The sequence below is a fragment of the Vigna unguiculata genome, chromosome 9 (assembly GCF_004118075.2).
Source record: "Vigna unguiculata cultivar IT97K-499-35 chromosome 9, ASM411807v1, whole genome shotgun sequence".
In the NCBI taxonomy this organism is placed as follows: domain Eukaryota; kingdom Viridiplantae; phylum Streptophyta; class Magnoliopsida; order Fabales; family Fabaceae; genus Vigna; species Vigna unguiculata.
In genome coordinates, this window is record NC_040287.1 from 11,458,410 (window position 1) to 11,484,325 (window position 25,916).

General features: G+C 34.9%; 1 protein-coding gene across 1 annotated transcript; it reads right to left on the reverse strand.

Moving 5' to 3' along the window:
• Positions 1–2,108: 2,108 nt before the first annotated feature.
• On the reverse strand, positions 2,109–24,568 carry LOC114196173 (pantothenate kinase 2-like). The gene is made up of 23 exons (XM_028086730.1): positions 24,245–24,568; positions 23,714–24,128; positions 22,986–23,195; positions 22,739–22,791; positions 22,364–22,480; positions 21,758–21,877; positions 21,354–21,448; positions 21,178–21,271; positions 20,941–21,072; positions 19,921–20,033; positions 19,650–19,842; positions 18,375–18,586; positions 17,161–17,205; positions 17,042–17,090; positions 14,627–14,709; positions 13,205–13,321; positions 12,195–12,258; positions 11,420–11,566; positions 11,192–11,350; positions 10,718–10,801; positions 8,470–8,664; positions 8,310–8,381; positions 2,109–2,430 (listed from the first exon to the last, which is right to left on the reverse strand). Exons 2-23 carry the CDS (start codon positions 24,012–24,014, stop codon positions 2,341–2,343), a joined length of 2,745 nt encoding a protein of 914 aa, XP_027942531.1. The 5' UTR covers positions 24,015–24,128; positions 24,245–24,568; the 3' UTR covers positions 2,109–2,340.
• Positions 24,569–25,916: the final 1,348 nt, after the last annotated feature.

Genomic DNA, 25,916 nt, shown 5'->3' on the forward strand with positions numbered 1-25,916 from the left:
GTTGAGCTGTTAGAATCGTGCAATAAAATGTTTGCGTAGGAAAAAAAATCAAGAGGGGGTGAATTGGTTTAATTAATAAAAATTAATACTTTGAAAATTTTCCCAAAATTTACCATTTCAATTAAAGATTCTTTCCTTTAATGTAACTGCAGATTGATAAAGAGAGTAGGGAAACAGAAAATTAACATAGAGTATTTATACTGGTTTTGATAAAAAAGACACTATGTCCAGTTGTTAATATCTTAAACAGGGAGATTAACTTAATCACTAAAATAAACCATAGTACAATCACAAATAAGCGATTTAAAGGGTACACCTCTCTTGAAGACATAAGAGATCAAGAACAGTTCCTTTGAGTAACACAAAGGATGAACAACTTTCTTAGCAACAACAACGACACTCAATCTCTCAAGAACCCACTTGGTGAAAGTTATCGCTCTACCTACACCAAGTTTTTCAAACCCTTTTCAAAACATTCATACAGTTTCTTTGCAAGCACAACACTAAACTTCTGATAACCAAAAAGGTTATTTTACAAATAGGTTTAGTGCTCTATAAATAGGATTTCAAAAACTACGTTAAGGATCTGAAAAAAAAGTCACAACTGCCAGAGATAATCGATTATTCCATAACAGTTTTTGAAAACTTTATTTTGCGCTAATAATCGATTATCCTTTAAGATAACTGATTATTCCAGAGAACTGTTCCTGAGAATTGAAAAATACTTATGATAATCGATTATCATAAGTGATAACTGATTAACACAATGCGTTTTGTTAAAAACAAAAAACCTTCCAAGAGAGGTGAGGTGCAAGTTGTTGTCTTTGCTCTGTCTTACGAATTTCTAAGCTAACTTATACATACATACTAAATACAAACTATAACTTATTACAAAAGGCTTTAAACAATAACAAAATATTCTACAAACAATAACTTATTACAAAAGGATTTAAACAATAACAAAATATTATTCCACTATTTGCTTGAGGTTCCTTTTATTTGTCATCATCAAAATCTTGCAACACCATTCTTCTTGTTTTGCCAACACGAGGGAGACCTTTCGTGGCTAAGCGAAAAAGTCATGACAAAAAAATTTTCAAATCTTCTTAAAATGTCCATTTTCTTACACAATAATCTTAAGAAAACCAAATTATATCTTGAAAGAAACATAAAAATCTTACATCTTCCTATGAGAAAAACACATAACACATGAATGAATGCAAATATTAAGTTAAAATAAACATGAATAATAAGTATTTATTACACTTATAAGTCGGCCTCATCACATAAAAATAATAAGGATGAATTGAGTTAGTAAAGGTTAAAGAGTTAGAGTGTATTAGCAAGATTATTAAGGATATTCTCATGACTTGAGTGTTAGAGTATTTTTTGTAGACACACTCCCTTTTGGATCGAGACGATCCTTAGACTTGGAAGCATATCAACTTAACTTGAAGGATGAAGAGTGAGAATAATAGAAGTTCTTGTGGAGTATTTGCAGCGTGGTTTTGGTCTTGCAAGAACAGCAACTATCCCACAAAATTATATATAATAGCTCACAATTCATCTTTCTAGTGAAATATATAACAATCCATGTGTACCAAATAAAATTGTTGTTTCTAAATGCTGTAGCATCAATAAAAACAAAAATATTACGGCAATAGCTTCCTGTACCTTATCTTTTTTCTTCTTACACCCCATCAAACATGTGAAATACTACAATTGACCTTTTTACCGTTTTTACTTTAACGAATTTTTTCCGTTATCACTTCATAGTGTTTAAATCTTCTTCCCTACGTTCATGGTCATAGTTGCTTCTACTATGTGAGCTGCTTTTGTGGACTTGATTTTGGGCGTAGACCACCATGGGGACTAAAGTTATGTAAGTTGTTTAAACAACTATTCTGAAAACAAATAAATCGAAAAATTAAACAAAATTTTTATTTTTGTTTCATAAAAAACTAATTAAAGTTTCAACTTAAAATTCAGTTTTTAGACCCATAATTAATTCCTTGGCGCAGAGCTTAATATATGAACGTTTATCTAAGATGAAGCTAGCTGATAATTCAATGTGATTTTAAATAATTCAACGTAAATCCAATGAGTCATTGTACTAACTTACGAAATTAACATTAAAACAGAGTCTTAACTAATTATATTGGACAATATTATTCCCCAAAGTTTTGTCTAAGATTCCGGTACACAATTTGTAATTGCAAAAATATGGATTTGCACTATGCACAGAAACAAAAAGCATAAGGTGAAATTTATACACCCAGATGATTCTTTCAGGGTCTTAGTACTGATTGAATTATAGAATCAACCCGTCCACAGAAGCTTTCAACTAACAGGTTCGTATTTGCAAATACAGTCGTATATGTTCCCTTTAACCAATTTTTCAGCCAACCTCTGATTTTTCACCATCGCAAGCTGCCAAAAAATTAAAAATAAATAAATACAGGTAGAAGGGAGAATAAAAATGTATCAAACAGACCACTCTCTTCAACAGAATGGTAAGTAATTCAGCAGTGGAAGCATAACAATGATAGAAGTGATCAAGTACTGCACCCAGATTAACAATGGCATAAAAAATGAGCTCGTGAAATTGATAATTATAAATCATAACGACAAGGGTATGGTGAATGCCACAAAAAGCCTTGGAACACTTAACGTGGAATATGAGGTATAGAAACAAGTGTGTTCTCTGATGAAGATTTTTACCATAACTCAAAATGAAGGAAATTACTTCCTATACGTGGATGTGGGTGGAGAGGGTATATTCCATCTTGCTCATAACCTCAACTGAGACTATGCTTAAAGAATGCCAGTAACAGATGGTGGGCATAATAGGGAACATGGATGCAATTGATGGGTGGAAGCAGAAATCAAAGTCCACATCATTACCTTGTAATTAATTTGGATCGTAAAACAAGATAAACAAAGGAACATGCTAGGGTGTTGGAGTTCGATGAACTTATTGATGAATAGGTGGTGGAGACTTTTTATGTCTGGCTACAGTCTATTTTTATGCTACTGCATTGCATATAAATACACCATATTCATTGTTTATTATTATTATTATTACCTAACACTTGTAGATACCTCTGGAACCATTATTATTACTATTATTATTATTGTTAGATGATATAATATTGTGTTTAATAGTTGGGCTCAGCCCATTATGTATTTCTGGGATTTGGCCCATTATCAATATAAATAAACTGTCCTTTGTGTAGGGTTTACACAAGGGAGATTAATCCCAAAACCCTATTTCATCTTATTTTACATGGTATCTAGAGCTTAGGTTAGTTTACTACAGCCACCGTCCCGCCGCCACTCATTGCCGCCGCTTCTGCCGTCGTCACCGTCGCCTCCGCCGCCGCCGTCGCCGGAGCTGCAGTTTCGACCGACGACCAGACGGTTTTGTTCGCCTCGGCCAGGCGACTCCAACGCCGCAGAGATCGCCGCCATCGGAGCTCTCACGCGCCTCCACACGCCGCCGCAAGCTCCGGCAGCCGCCACCTCTCCGCCGCGCGTGACGGCGCGTCGCCGGTCGTTTTCTGCGCCGATCAACTTCGCTTGAATCGCCTTCTTAAGCTCTTTCTGAATCTGTGGTTGTTGTTTCAATCGGAGCACCTTGAATTTTTAGGGTTTCTCCCTCTATGGCTTCTTCCGCTGCCAATTCGAGTGTGTCATCTTCAAGCACTCCGCTGTCTGAACCCTCTGTTTATACCAACTACGTCAATGTGCATTTATCCATTGACAAGTTGGATGGCACAAATTACGCGACATGGGCATCCGATATCAAACTTTGGCTCAAGAGTCAAGGATATGAAGATCATCTCACCCAGAGTGTAACAACAGTTGCTGTAGATGAAGTTTCCCGCTGGACGAAAATTGATGCCCAATTATGCATCGTCATTAAGTCCACCATTAACTCTTCGCTGAAACAAATGTTTCGTTCATATGAAACATGTTCAGACGTTTGGGCACAGGCCAAGTTGTTATACACCAATGACACTCAGCGTCTTTATGGTGTTTGTCAGGATCTTTTCAAAGTTGTTGCTCCGCAGAGTCCTGGACCCATGGCTGAATATTTGGGCAAAATTCATGCCCTTCTGCATGAGTTTAATGAGTTATTGCCTCCGGCCTCCACTCCAGCTGAAGAACTTGAGCAACGGTCAAAGTTCTTTATGTTATTGGCATTACATGGTCTTTCTGATGAATATTCCCATGTTCGCGACCAGATTTTGGGGTCTCCTGTTGTGCCCAACTTCACTGCTACTAGTTCTGCCCTTTTACGTGTGCCAAGAAAACAAATCATTGATACATCTACTTGTGCTGATGATTCCTCAGTCTTGGTCTCTCAGCGGGATGATCGCAATCGTTCTCGCAAGCCGGGAAAGGGACGACCCAAGTGTGACCATTGTGGCAAATTAGGCCACAAGATTGACAAATGTTATGCTCTACATGGACGTCCTCCTCGGTCTGCTGCAGTAGTTCACTCTGATCCTCCTCCCCGATCAGCGACTGTGGATCCTGCTTCATCTGATACCGCAGGGCACCCTGCCATTTTCAACGACTTTCTCAAATGGTATGAGGAACGTCAAAGTTCTAGTTCCACTACATCTGCCTCTGTTGCACGCACAAGTACATCATTCGTTGGCCTGACTCACTCTGATTCTCTTGGTCCTTGGGTTCTTGACTCAGGCGCCACAGACCATATTACTGGTAACAAATCTTTGTTTTCTTCTTTGTCTTGTCCGGATCATTTACCCTCAGTTACAATGGCTGATGGGTCTAGAGTCTCATCTCATGGTGTTGGTACTGTTAATATTTTTCCATCCATATCCATTGATCATGTTCTTTATGTTCCTGGGTCTCCATTCAATTTATTATTTGTCAGTCGACTAACTCGTTCTCTTGATTGTATTATTTCCTTTACCAAAGATTCTGTTTGTTTACAGGACCGGAGTTCGAGACACATGATTGGCACCGGATGTGAGTCTCATGGTCTGTATCATCTTCGTCCTCCTTCACATGTTGGCGCGGCTATGGAATCACCATCCCTTCTTCATGCACAATTTGGTCATCCCAGCCTTGCCAAACTGCAACAACTTGTCCCCAGCTTGTCCAAGTTATCTAGTTTGTCGTGTGAGTCTTGTCAATTAGGAAAGCATAGTCGTAGTTCGTTTCCTTGTAGTGTCTCACAACGAGCTTTGTCCCCTTTTGCATTAGTTCATTCGGACATTTGGGGACCTAGTCGTGTTAAGTCTACTTTAGGTTTTCAGTATTTTGTTATTTTTATTGATGATTATTCAAGATGTACTTGGTTATATTTAATGAAAAGTCGTTCTGAGTTGTTCTCTATTTTTCAATCATTCTTTCATGAAATTAAAACACAGTTTGGGGTTTCTATCCGAAATTTGCGGAGTGATAATGGTCGTGAATATCTCTCTCAATCCTTCAAACATTTTATGGCTTCTCAGGGCATTCTTCATCAAACATCATGCGCTTATACACCCCAACAAAATGGAGTGGCTGAGCGCAAGAATAGGCACCTTATTGAAACAACTCGCACTCTTTTAATTCATGGTGCAGTTCCTTCACATTTTTGGGGTGATGCGGTTCTTACTGCTTGTTATCTTATTAATCGCATGCCTTCTTCAGTCTTGCATAACCAAGTTCCTCATTCTATTTTATTTCCTCACGACCCTCTTCACCCTTTACCTCTTAAAGTCTTTGGGTCCACATGTTTTGTTCATGATTTTAGTCCTGGCTTGGATAAGTTGTCTCCGAGAGCCCACAAATGTGTCTTCTTAGGATTCCCCCGCTCACAAAAAGGGTATAAGTGTTTCTCTCCTTCCCTCAACCGTCATTTTATCTCCGCTGATGTCACCTTTGACGAGTCTTCTTTTTACTTCACACACCCCTCTTCTCGTTGTGAGCCACCATCTACTACTATAGATATCCCTGTTGTGTGTGATCCTCCTAGTGTGCCCACTTCCAGTGCCACCTCGGATTCTCCTCAGCCACCTCCGAGTGTACCTATTGCGGATAGACCACCTCTTCAAGTTTATAGCAGAAGACATCGTTGCCAACCACCAACTCATGACTCACATCAAGTGCCGAGTTATTTGTCTCCTCCGGTTCCAACAACTGAGTCTGATCTTCCCATTGCCCTTCGTAAAGGTATGCGTTCTACCCGTAATCATTCCCCTCATTATGCTGCTTTGAGTTATCATAGAATCTCTCCATCTTTCTATACATGCCTTTCGTCTATTTCCTCTTTGTCAATTCCAAAATCTTTAGGTGATGCATTAGCCCACCCTGGTTGGCGTCAGGCCATGCTTGATGAATTGAGTGCTCTCAGGCATAGTGGAACATGGGATCTTGTTCAATTACCATCCGGGAAATCTGTTGTTGGTTGCAGGTGGGTCTATGCTATCAAAGTTGGCCCTGATGGCACTATTGACCGTCTCAAAGCTCGCCTTGTTGCCAAAGGTTACACACAGATCTTTGGTTTGGATTATGGTGATACTTTTTCTCCAGTGGCCAAGATGGCATCTGTTCGCTTATTCATTGCCATGGCTGCTCTTCGCTAATGGCCTCTTCACCAACTTGATGTCAAAAATGCATTCCTCAATGGCGATTTGAATGAAGAAATTTATATGGAGCAACCTCCGGGTTTTGTTGCTTAGGGGGAGTCTTCTGGATTGGTTTGTCGTCTTCACAAATCTTTATATGGCCTAAAGCAATCTCCTCGGGCCTGGTTTGGAAAATTCAGTAGTGTTGTTCAACAATTTGGCATGTCTCGCAGTGAAGTGGATCATTCAGTTTTTTATCGTCACTCCAGTGCTGGATGTATCTACTTAATAGTGTATGTTGATGACATTGTTCTCACAGGAAGCGACAACCTTGGCATCTCCCTCTTAAAGCAACATCTTTGTCGTCATTTTCAGACCAAAGATCTTGGAAAACTCAGGTATTTCTTGGGTATTGAAGTAGCACAATCCAATAGTGGTATTGTCATATCTCAGAGGAAATATGCATTGGATATTCTGGAGGAAACTGGATTAATGAATTCTAAAGCAGTAGAAACACCCATGGATCCTAATATTAAACTTCTACCTAAACAGGGGGAGCCTTTCTCAGATCCTGAACAGTACAGACGGTTAGTTGGAAAGTTGAATTATCTTACTGTTACTCGTCCTGATATTTCCTTTGTTGTTAGCGTGGTGAGTCAATTCCTTAATTCCCCATGTGAAGAACATTGGAATGCAGTTATTCGCATATTAAAGTATATCAAAAGCTCTCCTGGAAAAGGTTTACTATATGATTCCAACTCTGATACAAAAGTTGTATGTTATTCAGATGCTGACTGGGCAGGATCTCCTTCCGACAGAAGATCTATTTCCGAATATTGTGTCTCAATTGGTGGTAATTTGATATCTTGGAAGAGCAAGAAACAAAGTGTTGTGGCAAGATCTAGTGCAGAAGCAGAATATAGAGCTATGGCTTTAGCCACATGTGAACTTGTTTGGCTTAAGCAATTGCTTCAAGAATTGCAATTTGGAAATGTCACTCAAATGACACTCATATGTGACAATCAGGCTGCTCTTCATATTAGCTCTAATCCTGTCTTTCATGAGAGGACCAAACACATTGAAATTGACTGTCACTTCATTCGAGAAAAAATCCTATCCGGGGACATCAAGACCGAGTTTGTCAACTCAAGTGATCAATTAGCAGATATTTTCACTAAGTCTCTTCGAGGACCTAGAATTGATTATCTTTGTAACAAGCTTGGTACATACGATTTGTATGCACCAGCTTGAGGGGGAGTGTTAGATGATATAATATTGTGTTTAATAGTTGGGCTCAACCCATTATGTATTTCTGGGATTTGGCCCATTATCAATATAAATAAACTGTCCTTTGTGTAGGGTTTACACAAGGGAGATTAATCCCAAAACCCTATTTCATCTTATTTTACAATTATAATCATTATTATATAATAACATTCTTCTTTGCTGAAAAAAAATAAGATAAGGACATTGGAAGAAAACATATGCTTAATTCTAGATATGCTGCTGGTGAGAAAGATAACGCATATGAAGAATGCAAATTGATTCATGATTTCACTTATGCAACAACCACAAGTAGTGGAGTCCTCAACACGAGCCAAAAAACGACAATAAAGTTTAGACAAGCATTAAATCAAGGATACTCAACCAAAAACCGAATGATGAAAAATGGCAGATTAATTCATTAGATTGCAATAATGGCTGTAAACCAGATACTATTACCTTTAAAGCATCACACTTAAACCGAGCATCGAGGTTAGTATGAAGAGCTCTACCCATCCCTTCCAAAATTAACTGCATTCAAAAGCTTAATTAGAATAATTTAGTCCTTTAAATTTTTAGATCCACAGTAGTATTATCAACTACAGATAAAGTGCCCCACCAGATCAGCATCTTTTGCGGCAGCAGCAAGCTCAGAGCTGACCTGTCTTAAGTCTATACATGGACTACCACACCCGTTCTCGACAACCATCAGAGGGACAGAAGATGAATTTTCTTTAGAGCTGTTTGAAGTATTAATCATTGCATCCACAAGCAAGCCTCCAACTTCAGCAGCATGCCTTAGAATGTCACAATGCTGTAAACTAGAAGAATTAGTTCCACTTAAAGATGATCTGGTCAAGGTGAAATCAACAAATAGAAATTGAATACGAGGTTGATTAGAAATGAGCAAGAGCACAACTAAACCCCAAAAGTAAGCTGAAGAAAGCATTGCCAAAGCCTTACATAAGGAGTATTTTGTCCATATTCTTTAATAAGGTAGGAAATCTTAAAACACCCATCACAATCGAGACGACACATTGTGAAATTTGCAGGAATAGCAGGAGAGTGGTCCATTGGTAAGTGTGGCGATTACTTACATGATCTTACTTTTTTCTAAGATCTTCATTTACATTCGTGCAATGAACTTTTTTTTTCCAATTTTTGTGAATTTATATACTATTATAGCCAAATCACCTATGCTCATAGTTGAATAGGCTACTACTCATTTTCACACATTTTTGGTAGAAAAATAGGAGCTTGAATTGGAAGCAGGAAGTAACTACTGGGACATCTCACAAGCGAGAAGTTTACTCATTGAGTGAGTGACACTTGAAAATGACAACTCAACCTTTTGATTTCACTCAATAAGATGAATATGTCTTAGGGTTGAGTTGTCATTTTCACTTAGTGAAACATCAGAGTCGTTAAAAGAAAATTCACTTTATAGACATAGGACAAAAAGGAAAACTTTGCTACAAGAGAAAACACTTATGCATTGGTAGGGGGATTTTGGTGAATGGACTAGATGGAGAGAGCACCGAAGAGACTTCCAACTTCAAGCTATACATTTTCTTGCTCATTTGTTATCATGCAAATGTTCTATCTTTGTGTTTCATGTTGCATGACTTAATCATTTATGTATGTTCAATTGCAACAGAAAATGTTTCGAAAGCAATAGACCTAAGGTTGAACAACCAAGAGATTTCATTTTAGTATAATATTTGATGTCTTGGTCAGTGTAGCACTTTATCTTCATGAAATTCGACTATTAAAAAAGAACTAATGGATTAATGTTTCTACAATAAAGTTTAGGCTCTTATAGTGAGGAATTAGGATTTGAGTATATTGGATTCTTAAAGGCTATTCAGTTGAGTATATAAAATCCAAGCCTGAGGATCACTTTATATTATTATTGACTACCTTATATGCTTGCAAGTTCTTGCAGAAATTCATTTATCTCATTTGTGTTAATGCTAGGATTGTAGTTAGTTTCTTTACATCAACCTTCAATTCAAAATTCTTAAGTCCTTAATAGTAAAATATATAAATTGTCTAAATGAGTGCAAATTCCTGTGGTGACAACTTCATTTATCAACTATACTACTTCAACTGTTACGCTAGCGAAGAAGTTAACATCGAACACTAGGGGTGAAAATATGTTTTGATATCATATTAAAATTAGATTAAGACGCAACTCTCAAAAGTCATCTTAAGAGGGGAGGATGGGCCAAACCTAATAAGGAGCAGTTTGAGCATATTCCATGTTAGTGGGGCCCCATAACAAGGTGAACGGCACTGGAAATAATTTAATAACACACCCTTTCATAGATAATACATATAACACAAAATGAGTTCTTGTCCTTTTTGAAATCAAGTGAATGCCACACCACTTTATTTCAATTGTAAAGGAAGGTTTACATAATTAAATATAAATATTCCTATTCCATTTCATACAGAAATGCAAAAATTTGTTTGTAAGAATAAACAAAATAAAAGAGCTAGCCTACACAATAAAAACCTCACTTTCCTTCGCAGTGCCCTGCATTTTTAACAGAAATTTCAGTACTTTTGTATCTCAATTCCTTGTGTTCAAATAATTTACTAAATCTTAATTGAAGGGACCAAGCCAGCTCAAAGGGGGAGGATTGTCCAAGTCTTATTATGAGTATTCTTAGCCAATGTGACAAATGTTAACAGTTTCTATAACATAAATACAAACGGAATTTAATGGCAGGCATGTTCTACATTGATCTCAAGAACAAATAGAGGTGTCTGAATGGTGAGGACATTCACATGAAATTTATAAGGAGCTCTAAAACATAAAATGTAAGACCAAATTAGTGTTCACAGAACAAAACTACACAAACCTTGGCAGCCTCAGCTATGATGTCAGGAAGCTCCATTGCAGTTACATCATTTAAAGCAGGAAGAGAGTTTGCAACCAACACTACCTGGAAGAACACATCTTTAGTTATTGCAGTAACAACATAAAAGTTATACGCATCAGCCTGGGTTGTATAGCAGCCAAGCTAACAAAAACCAATAGAGTTTACTTCTAAAAAATGAAATCACGATAAAGAAACTACACCAAAAAGTAGGAAGATTTCACATTTGAGACTGGGCTACCAATAAATATCAATATTATCTACGAACTGTGGATTCATCTATTACCAAAACATCTTTAGAAAACTAAACATTTATTATTAGTAGTAAAAGTTGAAATTCAAATCAAATTATTATTATTATTATTATTATTATTATTATTATTATTAATGACAATGTTTTGGAAGGGGATTTAAGAAAAAAAAAATTGTGGTACAAAATATAGGAAGTCAACTTACTTCAGTTCCTCGGCGGAGGAGCTCCCTAGCTAGAGGAAGCATCCCTAGAACAATGTCAGCACCTGAGTTGTCTACAAAAAGTAAAGCTCTCTTGTGCCGAGTATTTTTGTTGTTTTTGGCCCCTAACATTCTCTCTTTAAAGTCATCAAAATCATCCACCTATATTAGAAATAATTAGTTAGTATTGAACTATCAACTACCCAAACAAACATATTTAGTCTCACTTACCCGCCACGGTCTACGCATTTTGTTGCGACTCATTCTGTAAATTTCAATAATAGTTCCTTTATGATAGAGATCCACACATGCACGAGATCCCCAGTCAAAAATGTTTGCCGCCAGAACACCTTCAATTAGTGTAAGCAGTCTTGATTCCTGAAACAAAGGAGGGTTTCCCCAAGTACATTAGAAGCTGGGATTGTTTAATCCACCAGCAGAACAAAAAATACTATATAGTTGTGTACGAATAGTTACAGTGAGTACCAGCATAAAGCTAACTAATACAGTTGTACCACCACTAGCAGAACAAAAAATACTAGATATTTGTGTATGAATGAGCCGGTGTGCTACCAGCATAAAGCTAACTCATGCAGTTATACTATCACCCAAAGTAATGAATTTGTCAAACACAATTTCTTTGCAAGGATATAATATTAATTAGATAAACCACTTGTTACAAATATGAGTTAGGTACGTTAGAGATATGATATGATTTGATAAGGAAATATCTTGCCAAGTATTTCGCATTATAAGATATTGGTTTTGTTCCTTATTATATTTCTTCTCCACTATAAACATAAATAAGAAAACTCATGTGTGTACCCAATACACAAAATTCAATATATTTTTCTTCTTGATCCTTAACATAATACTAGAGCAGTATCATCCTTCCCGACTTCTTTTGTCATTGGTCCTTCCAACACCAATCATAATCATAAAAAAAATACATGAGAGAATAGTAATGACTCCTCCCAATTCCAACATGCTAGATTAAGAAGATTACCTCATCCATACTATCAAGTTCCACCAGCAAGTCAGGTAAAACAGCAAGTGATGCCTCATTTTCCCTATTTTACACACAATCCAAACAAATGAAGTTTTCATAAAATATAGGAAATTGTCCATAGAATATAGGCATGAAAATGACATCAAATGAAATTTACATTGCCTGCATGAATTTCTTTATTAAAGAAAGAATATTTATATATTACAATAAAATAGTGAGCCTTAGCACAACAGAAAAGTTTGTCTTGTGATTATGTAACTGTAATAGCTGCATTTCTAATGTGGGTAAGCATTAGGCTGTGTATATATGATCCACGTCCAACCCAGATCCCATGGTGTGAGCAACGTGCAAGCCACTCTTTACTTTGTTTTCAGATTCACATTGTAAATCTAAAAGGGCATAAATAAAATATATACATTAAAAAATCCAGAATTTAAGGATCAATGGGTTATGAACAAGGCTAGATAGATATAAGAAAAATCAAGATATTTTTACTCGAGGACAAAAATTATCAAACAAATCTTGATGAAATATTATTTCGAACAAGGGAGTCCTTCTGCATCTTAAAAAAATAACCAGTCCCCTTAAACAATAATAAAAATAGACTTAGATTCCCATTTTAGTCTCCTGAAGGTAGCTCTCTATATGTGCTAATAGTATCAGGAGAATGAGTAGAAAAAATAGAAATTTCAAGGAAGCACACCAGAAAAGTCAAGAACCATGATTTCACCTTTCTTCTAATTTACCATGTAAATGAAACTTTAACATTCTTATATGTCCATTCATTAATGGAAATAGTTAAGCTTGTAATCTACATGGGGTTCACCGAGCTAGTATACGATCTCTTGTTTTATATTCACATCAGCAGCTAATTCCCGTGGAGCTAAGTAAATTGCTTTAGGACAATTTGTACATATAATAAGGGGCTTAGAAGGTGATTCAGCTACATCACAAACACAGGAAAAGACCCCAATTTTTATCATTTTCTACAGAAAAAAGGTGAATACCTCTGCTTTATACTTCTGTAGGCATCAACAAAATGGAACTCCCTCAAGCATTCTTCCCTCATTTCCAAGAGGTTGGCGAGGCCTAGCTTCCCATATGCTGAAGGCTCCTCCATCAACCTATTCAGTTTGTAGAGATATTTGATCACTAAAAAAAGCTCATGCCATGTATAGTCTGACTCTTTATAAAAGAATAAAAAAAAGCTTATTCTTATGTTAAGTCAATGAATTTTAAGAATATAACAATAATTTAAAAACAGTAGCGAGTCTCGTGTGAAGTTTTTTCCTTTGAGAGTTGAAGAAATGCGTGGAAACTGGGATATGACAACCACATAATTGATTATGCTATGTAACATACCATAATTGATTAAAAAAGTAAAATACTAGTTGATTTAAACTTCCATAATCTGGTTATGGAGAGACCCATAACTGATTATGGGAGCTTGATTTGTTTTTCTTATATTATAGAATAAATAAATAACATAATATTAATAATAAAATTTATTATTAATAAAAAATTAAACAATCTCAAAAAATCAATTTTCACTCTATTTACCTTTCATTTCTCTTCAACTAAACTGTCCCTCTTTCTACTCTATTTCTACCAATTTCTGTTCCTTTGTTTTCCATTCCACTTACTTCCTTTCCTTATATTTCTTTCCTCTTCACAGAACATTTCATAAACCTGATGCTAGAAATTTAGTTTAGGGATTCAATTGAGGGAACTTCCTTCATTATGTTCTTGAGGAAAAACATGTTGGTGGAATGATTCAAGCTCTTAGGGAAGTTGTTGTGTGTACTAGAAACAAGATTAGAGGAAAAAGTTTTGAAGCTTGGTTTAAAGAGCAGATGTAAGTCACAAGTTATCACCAAAACACCATGGATTTGTTTCGTACTTATTTGATTAATTATTTGATTAGCAACGTCTTATGTTGGACATTTGAATTTAATTTTACATTAAAATTGATACCATATTTCCTCAACTTGGTTGAAAATTTCATAAAATTTTTTACTTTCAAAGAATGTTGTGTTAAGAACCAATATTCCTTCCCAAGTGGTTCCCATTTTCAAATCCAGTACAATTTCTCTAACTTTTCATCAAGCACACATGGGCATTTCTCTTCTCATGATACAAAATTAAAAACGCAGGCGTGGGGTAGAGTAGACAGAGCTCAAGTACCTATTCTACAAAATTTGACATGCTTGTTGTACTTTTTATTTTGTTAATGAGTGTAAAAAACTATTGAAATATGCTGCAAGAGCACTTGACCCACAATAAATTTTTAAAACTAATCCAACTGATTAAAGACAACACAAAAATTCTCTCAAATAGTACTTAATAAGTTCACAACAAGATAAGCAGAGTTACCCATGCATCAATAACAAACGTAAGCCATCAAAACAGGAACGTTATGTCAATATTACCTTGCCAAGTGGGCTGAAAATGCACGAGCAAAAGCATCACCCCTTCTCTTGGCATCATCAGTTCCACCTTCACTTGCTACTGCCTATCATGTTTTAATTGGGAATCTCACAATCATAAACTACTTTCTAATAATTTGGCTTTCACAGTTTACTTCCAACAAGATGATCCATGCATTAGAAGATGGAACTATACAAAACACAACTGAGAAAGTCAAGGTTTGAATGTAGCCCTTCAACAAGTGAAATGCATAACTAAGATCCAGTCTAGTTTTTGGGTAAAGTATTTTGCTTTCATCTGTATTTTTCACCAATACTAAAATCAAGGTCTTGTTTTCACTTTGTTTCATATTTTAAAGATTTAAAAACAACTTTTTATTTTCGATATTTCCTGCACAAATCTTCAAAGTAGGAACAAAGCAAAATAGTGTAGCTTTGTATTTGCTAGTAGAACAGGAATGGAAATAAAATATTTTCTCAAATCAAACATAAGTTTCAAGATATAAGAATTATACAAAAAAATTACACAGCGTGATCTAACTGATTTTGGGAAAATTTTTAAATCTAAAACACAAATAATAATTTTTTTCAGCATATAGCATATCAATCATGCACTGTTGTTAGCTTCTCGTACTAGACAAGCTTGCCTCTTACCATTTTGTATATCTAATTCTGAGACCCGTAGCTATTTATTTTAACAGCATCCTGCTGCAAGATTATTGGTAAGCCTCGTTGTTACCTTCAGTATATACACTATGTCAGGGAATTGTTACCAGTGAAAGTCTCTTAAAGTAGTTTGGAATATACACAATTATTACGGTAATTTTGTGATCCTGTTGGCCTCTATGGCACTCAGGTACCATTTTAGTGAAGACCTTTACCTTTTAGTAACAGAAATGCAGTGAATTTGGCAACCTTTACTGTTTTCTGGTGTTTAGATTTTTGAATTTCTTTTAGAAGGGCATAGTATTAGAACCTAAGGTTATATTCTCTCTTGGTTTCTTATCATGTGCACAAGTGTGCTTCTCGAGATATTTTAGGAAGTTTGAGATTTGGTTCCTACTGTTTTTAATGTTGTGTATTGTTGTATCTTGATTTTATTACTAGCATGTCAATCCCACAATCTTAGGGATTTGTTTCCTAGAATGGCATGTTTATTTCCAAATTTATCCAATTAATGTATATATATATATATATATATATATATATATATCATATCAATGTCATGAGACTAGCATACAAACCCTATGCAGCCTTCTTTGCTGCGACTCACTATTCTTAATTGCAGCCTTCATTGCTCCATGATTCATTGTGTCCAAATTGATTCTTCCTCTTTCTACCTTACTTGCACATGATTGTAATGGCTGAAATGGGAAATGGAGACAAGCTCTAAGAATTGCAAAATCAAGGAGTATTGTGTACTTATTACAACAAGCCAGGCCACATTAAGGATAAATGTTGGAAGTTGCATGGAAAACCTTGGAGCAAAGATTTGGAATACAAAGGAGGTCCTCCAAAGAGAGGAGGTAAAGCATCTCATGTTGTTATTTCCTATGTTGTTGTTCCTGAAAATCAAGGAGGGATCTATTCAACTCAATCATGAGGAGCTAAAAGGAGTAAGGTCCTTCCTTAGTAAATTGGAAAACCCACATTTATGAGTGCATTGACATATTCTGGTAAGTTACCATTTTCTATTGGATTTAATGTCTCAAATACACCCTTCACCCACTATAGGATGTGCTATAGTGTAAGCAAATGTAAGCATGATTACTACAGTTGGCCAAGGAGATAGGCAAAAAACCCAACTAAAATTCTAAAAGATGTGCTACATGTTCCCAAATTGTTCACAAATCTGATGTCTATACACAAACTTATCAAATATCTCTCATGTAATGTGGTTTTTTTATAGAAACTATTGTATATTGCAGAACAACGAATTAGGGAGGACGATTGGAGATGCTAGAAAATGGAATGATGCTAGGTACATGGAAGATCTGAACATATGTGTCTACTCAAGGACAGCTTGTAGACATACCAAGGGGCTGAATAACAATAAATTGGAGAGAATTATATCCCAGCTAAAGATGGAGAACACTTATTCACCAGTTTAACGAGGAGTGCCGAAATATTTTAGGAAGTTTCGAATTTGATTCCTATTGTTTTTAATTTCCGTATATTACAAGTTTATCAATCCCACAATCTTAGGGATTTGTTTCCAAGAATAGACAATGCTTATTTCCAAATTTATCCAATTAATGTATGTATATATATCAAATGTATGTAATGACACTGAGTAAGAGAAATATTATTAAACTTGAGAGTGTCTGATAAGTTCAATCTCAATGTGTTTAAACATTTGAGTACAAAGAGCCATAAGCATGAACAACAGATGTTCCAACTTTCAAAGAAATTGATTACCTTGTCCACAAGATCTGACAAATGCTCTGATAAAATGGTGAGCCAATATCTACACAAGATACAAATTGTTAGCTTAAGAAGAAAGACTATGATCTATGAATTACAGATAAATTTCTTACTCTAGTTCATTGTTATCTGATAGGTCAATTGTATTTGGCTCGTACCTGTAAAGAGGGGAATTCAATACTTATTAAAAATAATGAAGGTAAATTATGATATCATATATATAATCAATTGGCAAAATCAATGAGTGAGCAAGCAAACAATAGCCAATACTTCACAAATATAAGTCATAGGACCAATTTTGACTTTTAAATCTTATGTGAAGGATAAAGTCTGACGATTATTTAAAATAAATGATAATGAAGATTTACTCATACAATAAACCAATATATATCATAGTTATCAATCTTGGATAACAATGCACAACATCTAGCTTTTGAAACCACCATAGTAGGTGAGAAGGTTCCATTTTAACTAGGATAATGATATTTTGACCAACTTTTTTTATCCACTTTTAACACACCACTCCAATCACCCTTCAATTATCACATCACACCACTAAAAAAAAATCAAAATAGATAATTGAAGGGTGATTGGAGTGATGGTTAAAAGTGGATCAAAATATCACTTTCCTTTTAACTATTATAATACGAACAAAATAATTTATACTATACATAGTAAAACCAAAAGAAAGGAAATTAAAGAAATTTCCAAAAAATAAAGTAACAGTTATCTCACACAATCAACTTGATAATGAAGTAGAAGAACATAACAAATTAGATGAAAATTAGTAAAATGTGAAAGAGGAAGTTTAAAGGAAGATAAAAGAATGCAAGCAAAACAAAGGAAAAGCAAGTCCTAGAAAATGTGAAAGGCAACTTTTATAGTGGAATGGTCACGGAAGAAGGGTTTCAAAACCTATCTATGTTTCAGAAGCAAACAATTCATTAGAAAAAAAAAAAGGAGAAATCATAGTTTTACACAAAATAACCTAAATAACATCGTTTCAAAGAAGCAAGTAGATGTTCGATGCCATCTTGCGGTAGCACCATTATAGCATGCAAAAATCTGGTATTTTGGCTGTGCTGATATTGGGTTGCAATGGCTACCATTGAGTCTGCTATTTGAATCAGATTGCAGCCCCTCCACTGCACTCTTCAATTATGCTATAGCGCTGCTGACTTTTATGGCATATATAAGTATGGATGTAAATGCAAACAGACATAGCTTTATTGCCATATTTAGCAATATAAACCACCAAAACAAATAAAAACATGGGAAGCCTAAAGATTAAACGAATGATCTCGGACCATTCAGTGATTTTGCTTACAATTTTGGGTCTGCTAGTAATGGAAACACCTCCAATGTTGGTACTAGATGGAGAACACCGACGCTTAGAGCACTTGCATCAGATCGCAGAGTACTTCCTTTTGACAAAGGAACCTCAAAACCCCCAAGTCCAGTAGTTCCACCAAGTGGACTCATTGGCACAGGTGCAGTAATCTCAGTTCCCTTCCGCAAAAACTTCTCCATCCACGAAATCTGCATTGAAAACTCTAAATCATAAATTTCTAACTAATTGAGTCACTTCAGAACTTAAGAAAATAACTATTGATGACAACAAAGTCATTATGTTCTGGAAGAATTTGCAGGAAATGATTAAAGCAACCTAACAATAACTCTAACTAAGCTTTAGCATACATGCTCACTTGCATCAGTGTGGGAAATAGAAAATGGGAGGAAAATGTGTGTGAAGAGAGGGAAAGAAAAAAGAAAGAGAAAGAAAACTGACTCCAAATTCTACAGCTCAAACACAATATGGAAAAGAACATCATGATTGCAGTCCTACAGTTCTGGATTTCATGATGGTGATTGGTTACTTCCAGTGACATGCAACTGATTGCAGTCATGCGCTGATTATAGTCTGGTGTATCGGACTGAACACTAAATAATGCTACAATATGATACCCAGAGAGATGCCACATAACCATACATAACAGATACAATCTACGCACCTCATCACCTATGCATTCTAATTTCAAGCAATTCTACAATTAGAATTTGATTATTTTATTTTAAACAATTATAGCACAGAAAACATGCACTTCTGAATAGATTACCTTTTAACTCTTACCTTGTCAATTTGTGATCTGATACCAGATATTTAGAGGTACTTCCATCATCTATTTTCATGTTCCACACATTCTGTCTTTAGTAGCCATCCCAATTGGTAGACAATTGTTCCAACTCAGTCAAATATGATTACAGATAAAATCATTTTACATTATTCTAAAGGAAATCTTATCAGTGGAGTTACTTAAGCTATTATATTATTGCAACTTCAAGATGAACATCCAACAAAAAAGTGGGATGACCTTATTGGTTGTAAAGGAATTGATGCTCCCTAAAAACACCCTATTAAATGGACTTGAGAGTTATGTTAGGATTAACTATTGTTGTAAGCTGTCTTTGTGGAAAGCTAAGCAAAACCAAACGTGCTAAATCCCTAACTAAGAAGTCTAGCAGAAAAAACATCTAAACATTATCCCTATATCTTAACCAAGGCACGAGCACATGTTAGAAATTTCCAATCCCTATCACTTGCCTTCTCATTCAAATTTCCAAGTGGTGGGCCATGAATCTTGCCTCCTGTATACGGAGCACCCATTGGAAACCTTTCCACCAACTGATGAACCATGAGGTCATCTAAACCATGCTTCTCATAACTCATAAATGCACCTAAAGCTCCAAGAAATCCTTCATGTCGCAAGAACATTGCTTGTGCTTCTCCATTTGACCTAAATGAGAAATAATATAATGAATCAATACAGTATTTTGATTGAAAGCAAAAGAAATCTAGTTATGTCTTTATGTACCAGAAATGTACAGCAAAAGAAATAGTGTCCATGGTATAGGCATGACCCCTTATAAAAAATCCACCAAAAAAGATTCTCTTCAACCGAAATCGCAATGCATTCAAGTAAGCTATCTACAGAGATGAAAAGAACACTGGTTGGGTATCTTCTAGAAGAACAAAATATAGATTAGAACGTGAAAATTACTGATGATGGATGCGTAATAATGCTTGCATGTGTCACCAAAACTAGTTTTGATTTAGGAGTTGTCTGTTTTCTTTAGGTTGCATTTAAATAATGGAAACTACGTCTATAAAATCTTCTCTAAAAATCAATCTATTATTTTTTAAATCTTGAGAGAAAAAGGTTAGCAAATGTTCAAAGACCTAGAATGAAATTTTGTAAATACAAGTTGGATGATTTAAAAACAAAAAAAAACAAAAAACTGGTGTTGCTTGTATTTTTACAAAAGCTTCTGGAAAATATATTCTTTCAACAGTCATTTTTATTAATGTTGCTAGAGATAGAAAGTCATGCGTGACCCTCTATGCAGTTCTTGAGATCATAGTCTATATAGTCAAGAATTTAATTCTATGTTCCCCCATTATTCCAATCAAAGGTTTGTGTTTCAAATCAACGTAGAATGAGATTGTCCATAGGTCACGCTCAAAGAGCTCTTGCATGTTAAGAGAAAATAGATAATAGGACAATTAATAGATCTCCACCCAAAAGCTCAAACCCTTAAAAACGTTAGTCTTCGAAAATAATTTGAGTTATAAAACCCGGAATTTTTATCTTATATAAGAGCAACTTCCCCAAACCAACCCCTGCACCCTTCTGTTTTCCCATCACCCACACACAAATTTTAAGTGAAATTTGATAATATTCAATAAACTAAGTACGAAGAACATCATTTTTACACTTCTAATTTATAAAAGTGTTCCTTGATATTTTAAATAACGAAATGAATAATAGAATGAGATGAATGAGACAGTATATACGTATGTATGAAAGATGGTAAAATTATAGTAGTCAACTCACCTGGCCAATATTGTACGAAATCATCCTTAGAAGAGAAAGTGATATATCTTCAGGTCTGTATTCTTCAAGCTCCTTTTTTTCTGATATTGTTTTGCCAAAACTTGAGGCAATAGTGGAAGCTGATAGGCCAATCTAGTACGGTTTATTCATACCAGGAAAACTCCGTTGATTAATTTGGAACAATTTCACTGCATAATGAATACTTATAAGGAAATAATAATAGCTGAAAAAAATTACCTTAGAATAGTCCAAACCTCCGTATATATCTCCAACTAGCATGTCCATACTTCTATTATCTCCTTTCTGACTCAGCTCAAGCAACTCATCAAAACTGAAATTCATTTCATTATCTTGTAAATACTCAATAGTTCAAAAATACCAATATATAAAATAACAAGTCAAATGAAAATTACCTCTTGCACTTTGTTAACAGTCTTCCCAAGCCCCAATAAGTACCACCCCCAACATTTGTCCCACTAATCCTCTCAAATGTCCCATCTCCATCAACCTATATCACAGAAATTAGAAATCCAGATAAGAACATGTTAGTCTTTTGGCTCAATTTGGATAAACTTCTCAATAAATACTTATAAGAGAAGAAAATTAGAAGATAAAATGAATCAAACTTCTCCCAGAAGTTAAAATCATCATATTCTCGTACCTCAACTTTTAATAAGAGACTTCTCTTTTAACTTCTCCAAAAGATAAGAAGCTGAACTTAATTTTAACCTTTGGGAGAAGCTTGATTAATTTTACAGAAGAATATATCCAAAGAGATAAGAAAACTGATTAAATCAGGAAACAAGACAAAATGTACCTTGATCATACTAACACCAGATCCAATATTAACCAGAAGATAAGGGAATAAATCATTGGGTTCAATTTGAACAAACTCTTTTTGGCCCTCCATGTGTGTGAAAGCTTCATGACGAATTGCCTACTAAGTGGTAGAACTTCTAATCAGAAATTATTGACAGTGAAAAGAAAAAATACAGATCAGTCAACAAGAAAAACTATTACCATAAAACTTACTGGTCACATATTCCAAACTAAGATAGAAGAACTACCACAAGTCAATGACAGAAAGGATTATCTCAATCAGATCTAGGTTGGTAGCAAGCACCAGACAATGTCAAGAAGGAAAACAAAGTAATAGTCAACTATAACTATGTAAAAGTTTACACAAAAAGAACACGTCGGTCTTGTGTTAATCAATTGGCTGTTTACCTTTAAAACAAGGAGAAAACACAATAACATGACTGGGAAAAAGAAGCGAATTTACAGTTTCTTTTAATCTTTATTTATTTCTTATTGTCTATTTTAATTAGGAGTATGAGTACAAATTCAAAAGACAATCTATTTATCCTATCTAGCTCAGCTGACATAAATAAAAAGAAAGCGAAAAGCAATTAGAAGCATCCACCTTAAGCAAGAAGTTAGCTCCAGCCACAAGGCAGTCCATTTCATCTTCTTTGTCAAGACTAACCCCAAGTCTTTCTTTGAAAAGATCAGCATACTTGTATGCTCCACCACCAGTAGCCTTTGCCATGAAATGAATTTGTTAGTGTTGTACTTCAATAACAGCATTAGCGAAAAAGACAAATAAAAATAGTTATCCCTTTTGCAATAACTACATCTAGATGAGATAAGTAGCAAAATGATACAGCTTTTCATGAGCAATCTAAAATAAATTATGATTGATGATTTAAAGAAATGATATATTCAGAAAATTAAAACATAATATAGCTTTTGAATCGTCTGAATAAACATAAACAACAGTCAGATACTCAATAGTTACCTTAATTATGCCATTCTGGTCAGTCACACCATCAGAGTAACGTGACTCCAACCCTATAGCCAATAAAAGAAGTTCAAAAGTCATAAATTCATTCTGTCCTGTGTAAAAGTATTTAGATATGTATAATGTAGTGAAATTGACATAGCACATAGAAGATTACAGAATGATATTGAATGCACATCACTATTTTAGAGAACAAATATGTAGAAGATACTGATTAAAGTAATAAACTAAGCAAGACTATTACCACCACAGTGAAGCTGCTTTGAATGAATGAAATCCAAGCACTCATTAATCTTTCTCGTTTCAAACTTCACAAAGTGTAGCCTTCCACCAAGGATAGGGTAGCTTCTCCTGTTACCATTAGAAAACCCCAGTCGCTCTTTTACACTTTTTCTTTTATCATCCACTGATTGGTTTTCATGTCTTGAAAAGTACACCAACTTTATCAGAGATCCTGCACATATGATTGAATAAGATTAAGTTTCAGAGTTTGGACATATTTCACAGGCTACCAGCCATTTACTTTCCCTAAATTAATACAGAATTGAGTCAATTTACCAATTAGATTTCCTTAAGTTCAAAACAAACTGAGAAGAACCCAAAAGAAAAAAATTTCAAACTGTGATAGGCCCTTTATTTAGTTATTCTGCTTTCTCCACCAGAGCCCTCAAGGGACAACATAAAAACACCAGAAATAAGGGACAATAGCAGGTGAAAAACCTAATAAAAGAGTGATAGGTTTAATAATGGAGGCCTCAAAAGATTGTAATATACTAACAGAAATTGTCAATTCTAACTCAGAACTCCCTCCAAAAGCGAAACATAACAAAAACCACTTGCCATCAAAAGGAACTAAAAAAATATCATGAAGTATACATGGGCACATTAAACTTCAACAAAAAAGTCACCAAATAAAATGTGGCACTATGAATTCATTCTAATAAACAACAACTATCATATAGATATATATACCTCCAATGTCAAGTGCTAGGTGAGACAAATCATCAGATTGATTAGGCAACAAAATGGTGGGATACTTCTCCTCCTCATTCCCTTGAATCTCAGCTTTGCTCACATCAAGTTGAGGCCTCGAACCCGACCTGTGCATGGAATTGGCAGCCGTAGGAGTCATCTCTCTTTCCCCTTCGCCGCTCTCCACTTGCGTACGTGTGATTTTAATGCTGCTCTTACTCTCCTGCTTCTGCAATTTCTCTTCTTCGATAATTCCAACAACTTGGTTTTGTTGCTGTTCCTTTTCTACAGAACCAGCCATCTTATATAAATTCAGAACCACCCCAACTAAACCAATCCAAACTCGCTCCCTAACCCCACCAACCTCCCTCCCACCGTCACTCCCCTATATTTGGTCACTGGTCCTGTACCTATCCTACAACCCCAAAATCAAACAAAACAAACAACGCAAATATTTTATCCATTCCATGCTAAAAATTAAAATAAATACTAATGTATTATATATATAATATAATGTCAATTACTATTTACCACTACGTCGTGGGACAACGGAGAAGCCATTTTTACGTCGATGAAATGATAAAAAAATAATGCAAAGCGCGAAGGGAATTTCGATCTCGGAGATAATGGAATTGCGCAATTACGCGCCGAGGAAACGGTTTGGAATTTATTGAAAGGTTAGTGAGTGAATGAATGAGTGTTTGACAATGACTAGAGTGAGAAAGTGCTCCTTCCTAGGATCAAAGCGAAAACAAAAATAGGGGTACTCATGGACCAAACTTTCGGAGAGAGAAACTGGTTATGCCATTGAAGAGTGCAAACGGTGCTATATCAGTAATATGTGGTATACGTCGAGTTCAACGCGCGCCTACTCCATGATCGTCATCACTTCGTTACGCGCGCTTGTACCTACGCGCCCATAGAGAGCGTGCTGTTCACTTCGCTTGTTACGTTTTTCATTATTATTTTATTTCGTATATGTCTGTACCCTGTCTCTACTTTTATTTAGACAAAGGATCCGATTGGATCGGCTTTTCTATAACTTTTCATGAAACATTTTCTTTTATAAATTAGAATTAGTTTATACAAAAAAATTGAAAAATATACTGAACAACCTTTAGAAATTAAATTGTACATAAATTAATTCTATTTTAAGAAAAAAAATTATTTAAAAGAAATCTATGAACTCCTCAAATATATCTTTAAATAGGTATTTTGGGAAACCTATTTTGATCAATTTATTACATGTTAATATACATGATTAAAGCTATTATAAATATAGGTATTGTGACATATGTGTTTTAGGGTCTTTAAGAATTTTAGAAAATAACACAATCTTATTTATCAAGAGGTATAAAAGTTAAAAGTATTAATACATTTTCTACACAAAAACATCTTCAACTTATACATTTGGATTTGTTTGTTCTTGCCTGTTGAAGATAAATGATACAATATAGTTATGATAGAAGTCTATTCTATATGGACATTACTAAAATTCTTGAACCATGAGGATGAAACTTTCATAATCTTTCACAGAATTTGTAAACATCTTTCAAATCAGAAAGGGTTTATCAATGGTTTCTATCATGGAGGAGAATTCGAAAACAAAAATATTCAAGCCTTAATATTAATAATAATAATTTTGCAAGTCCAAAAACAACTTTTATCATGATGGTATTTTGAAAGTAAAAATAGACCTATACAATAAATAACTTAAACAATGTTAAATGCAAATTTATGCTATGATTTGGTATTTATAAAATAGAATTTACATTACACTATTAATTAAAAAAATTATCCACAAATTGTTGAAATATAGGAAGTTCGCCATTTCTTTTCCATCTTTGAGATTCAATGTTTCACTCTCACTACTAAGAAGAGTTTAAGAAAGTTTGATTAAGTGATGAACGAATCTTCGTTAGATATTCCGAAACATTTAAGGCTTATGAAGTCTACAACTTGAAAACTTTAAGAGTTGAACAAGTTATTGTTGTAAGATTCAATCATCATACATAAGATTGATAAGAAATTACCAAACTTAGATGATTCTTTTACATATTTAAACTCTTGAAAAGCCAAAGACAAGAATAGATGCTTTTGAAGACTAATTAAACAATCTGAGAGAACCAACTAGATGTAATTTTCAAATGATGAAGAATCATCTAACAAATGTCATCACTGTTGTATTTTATATAATTTTATT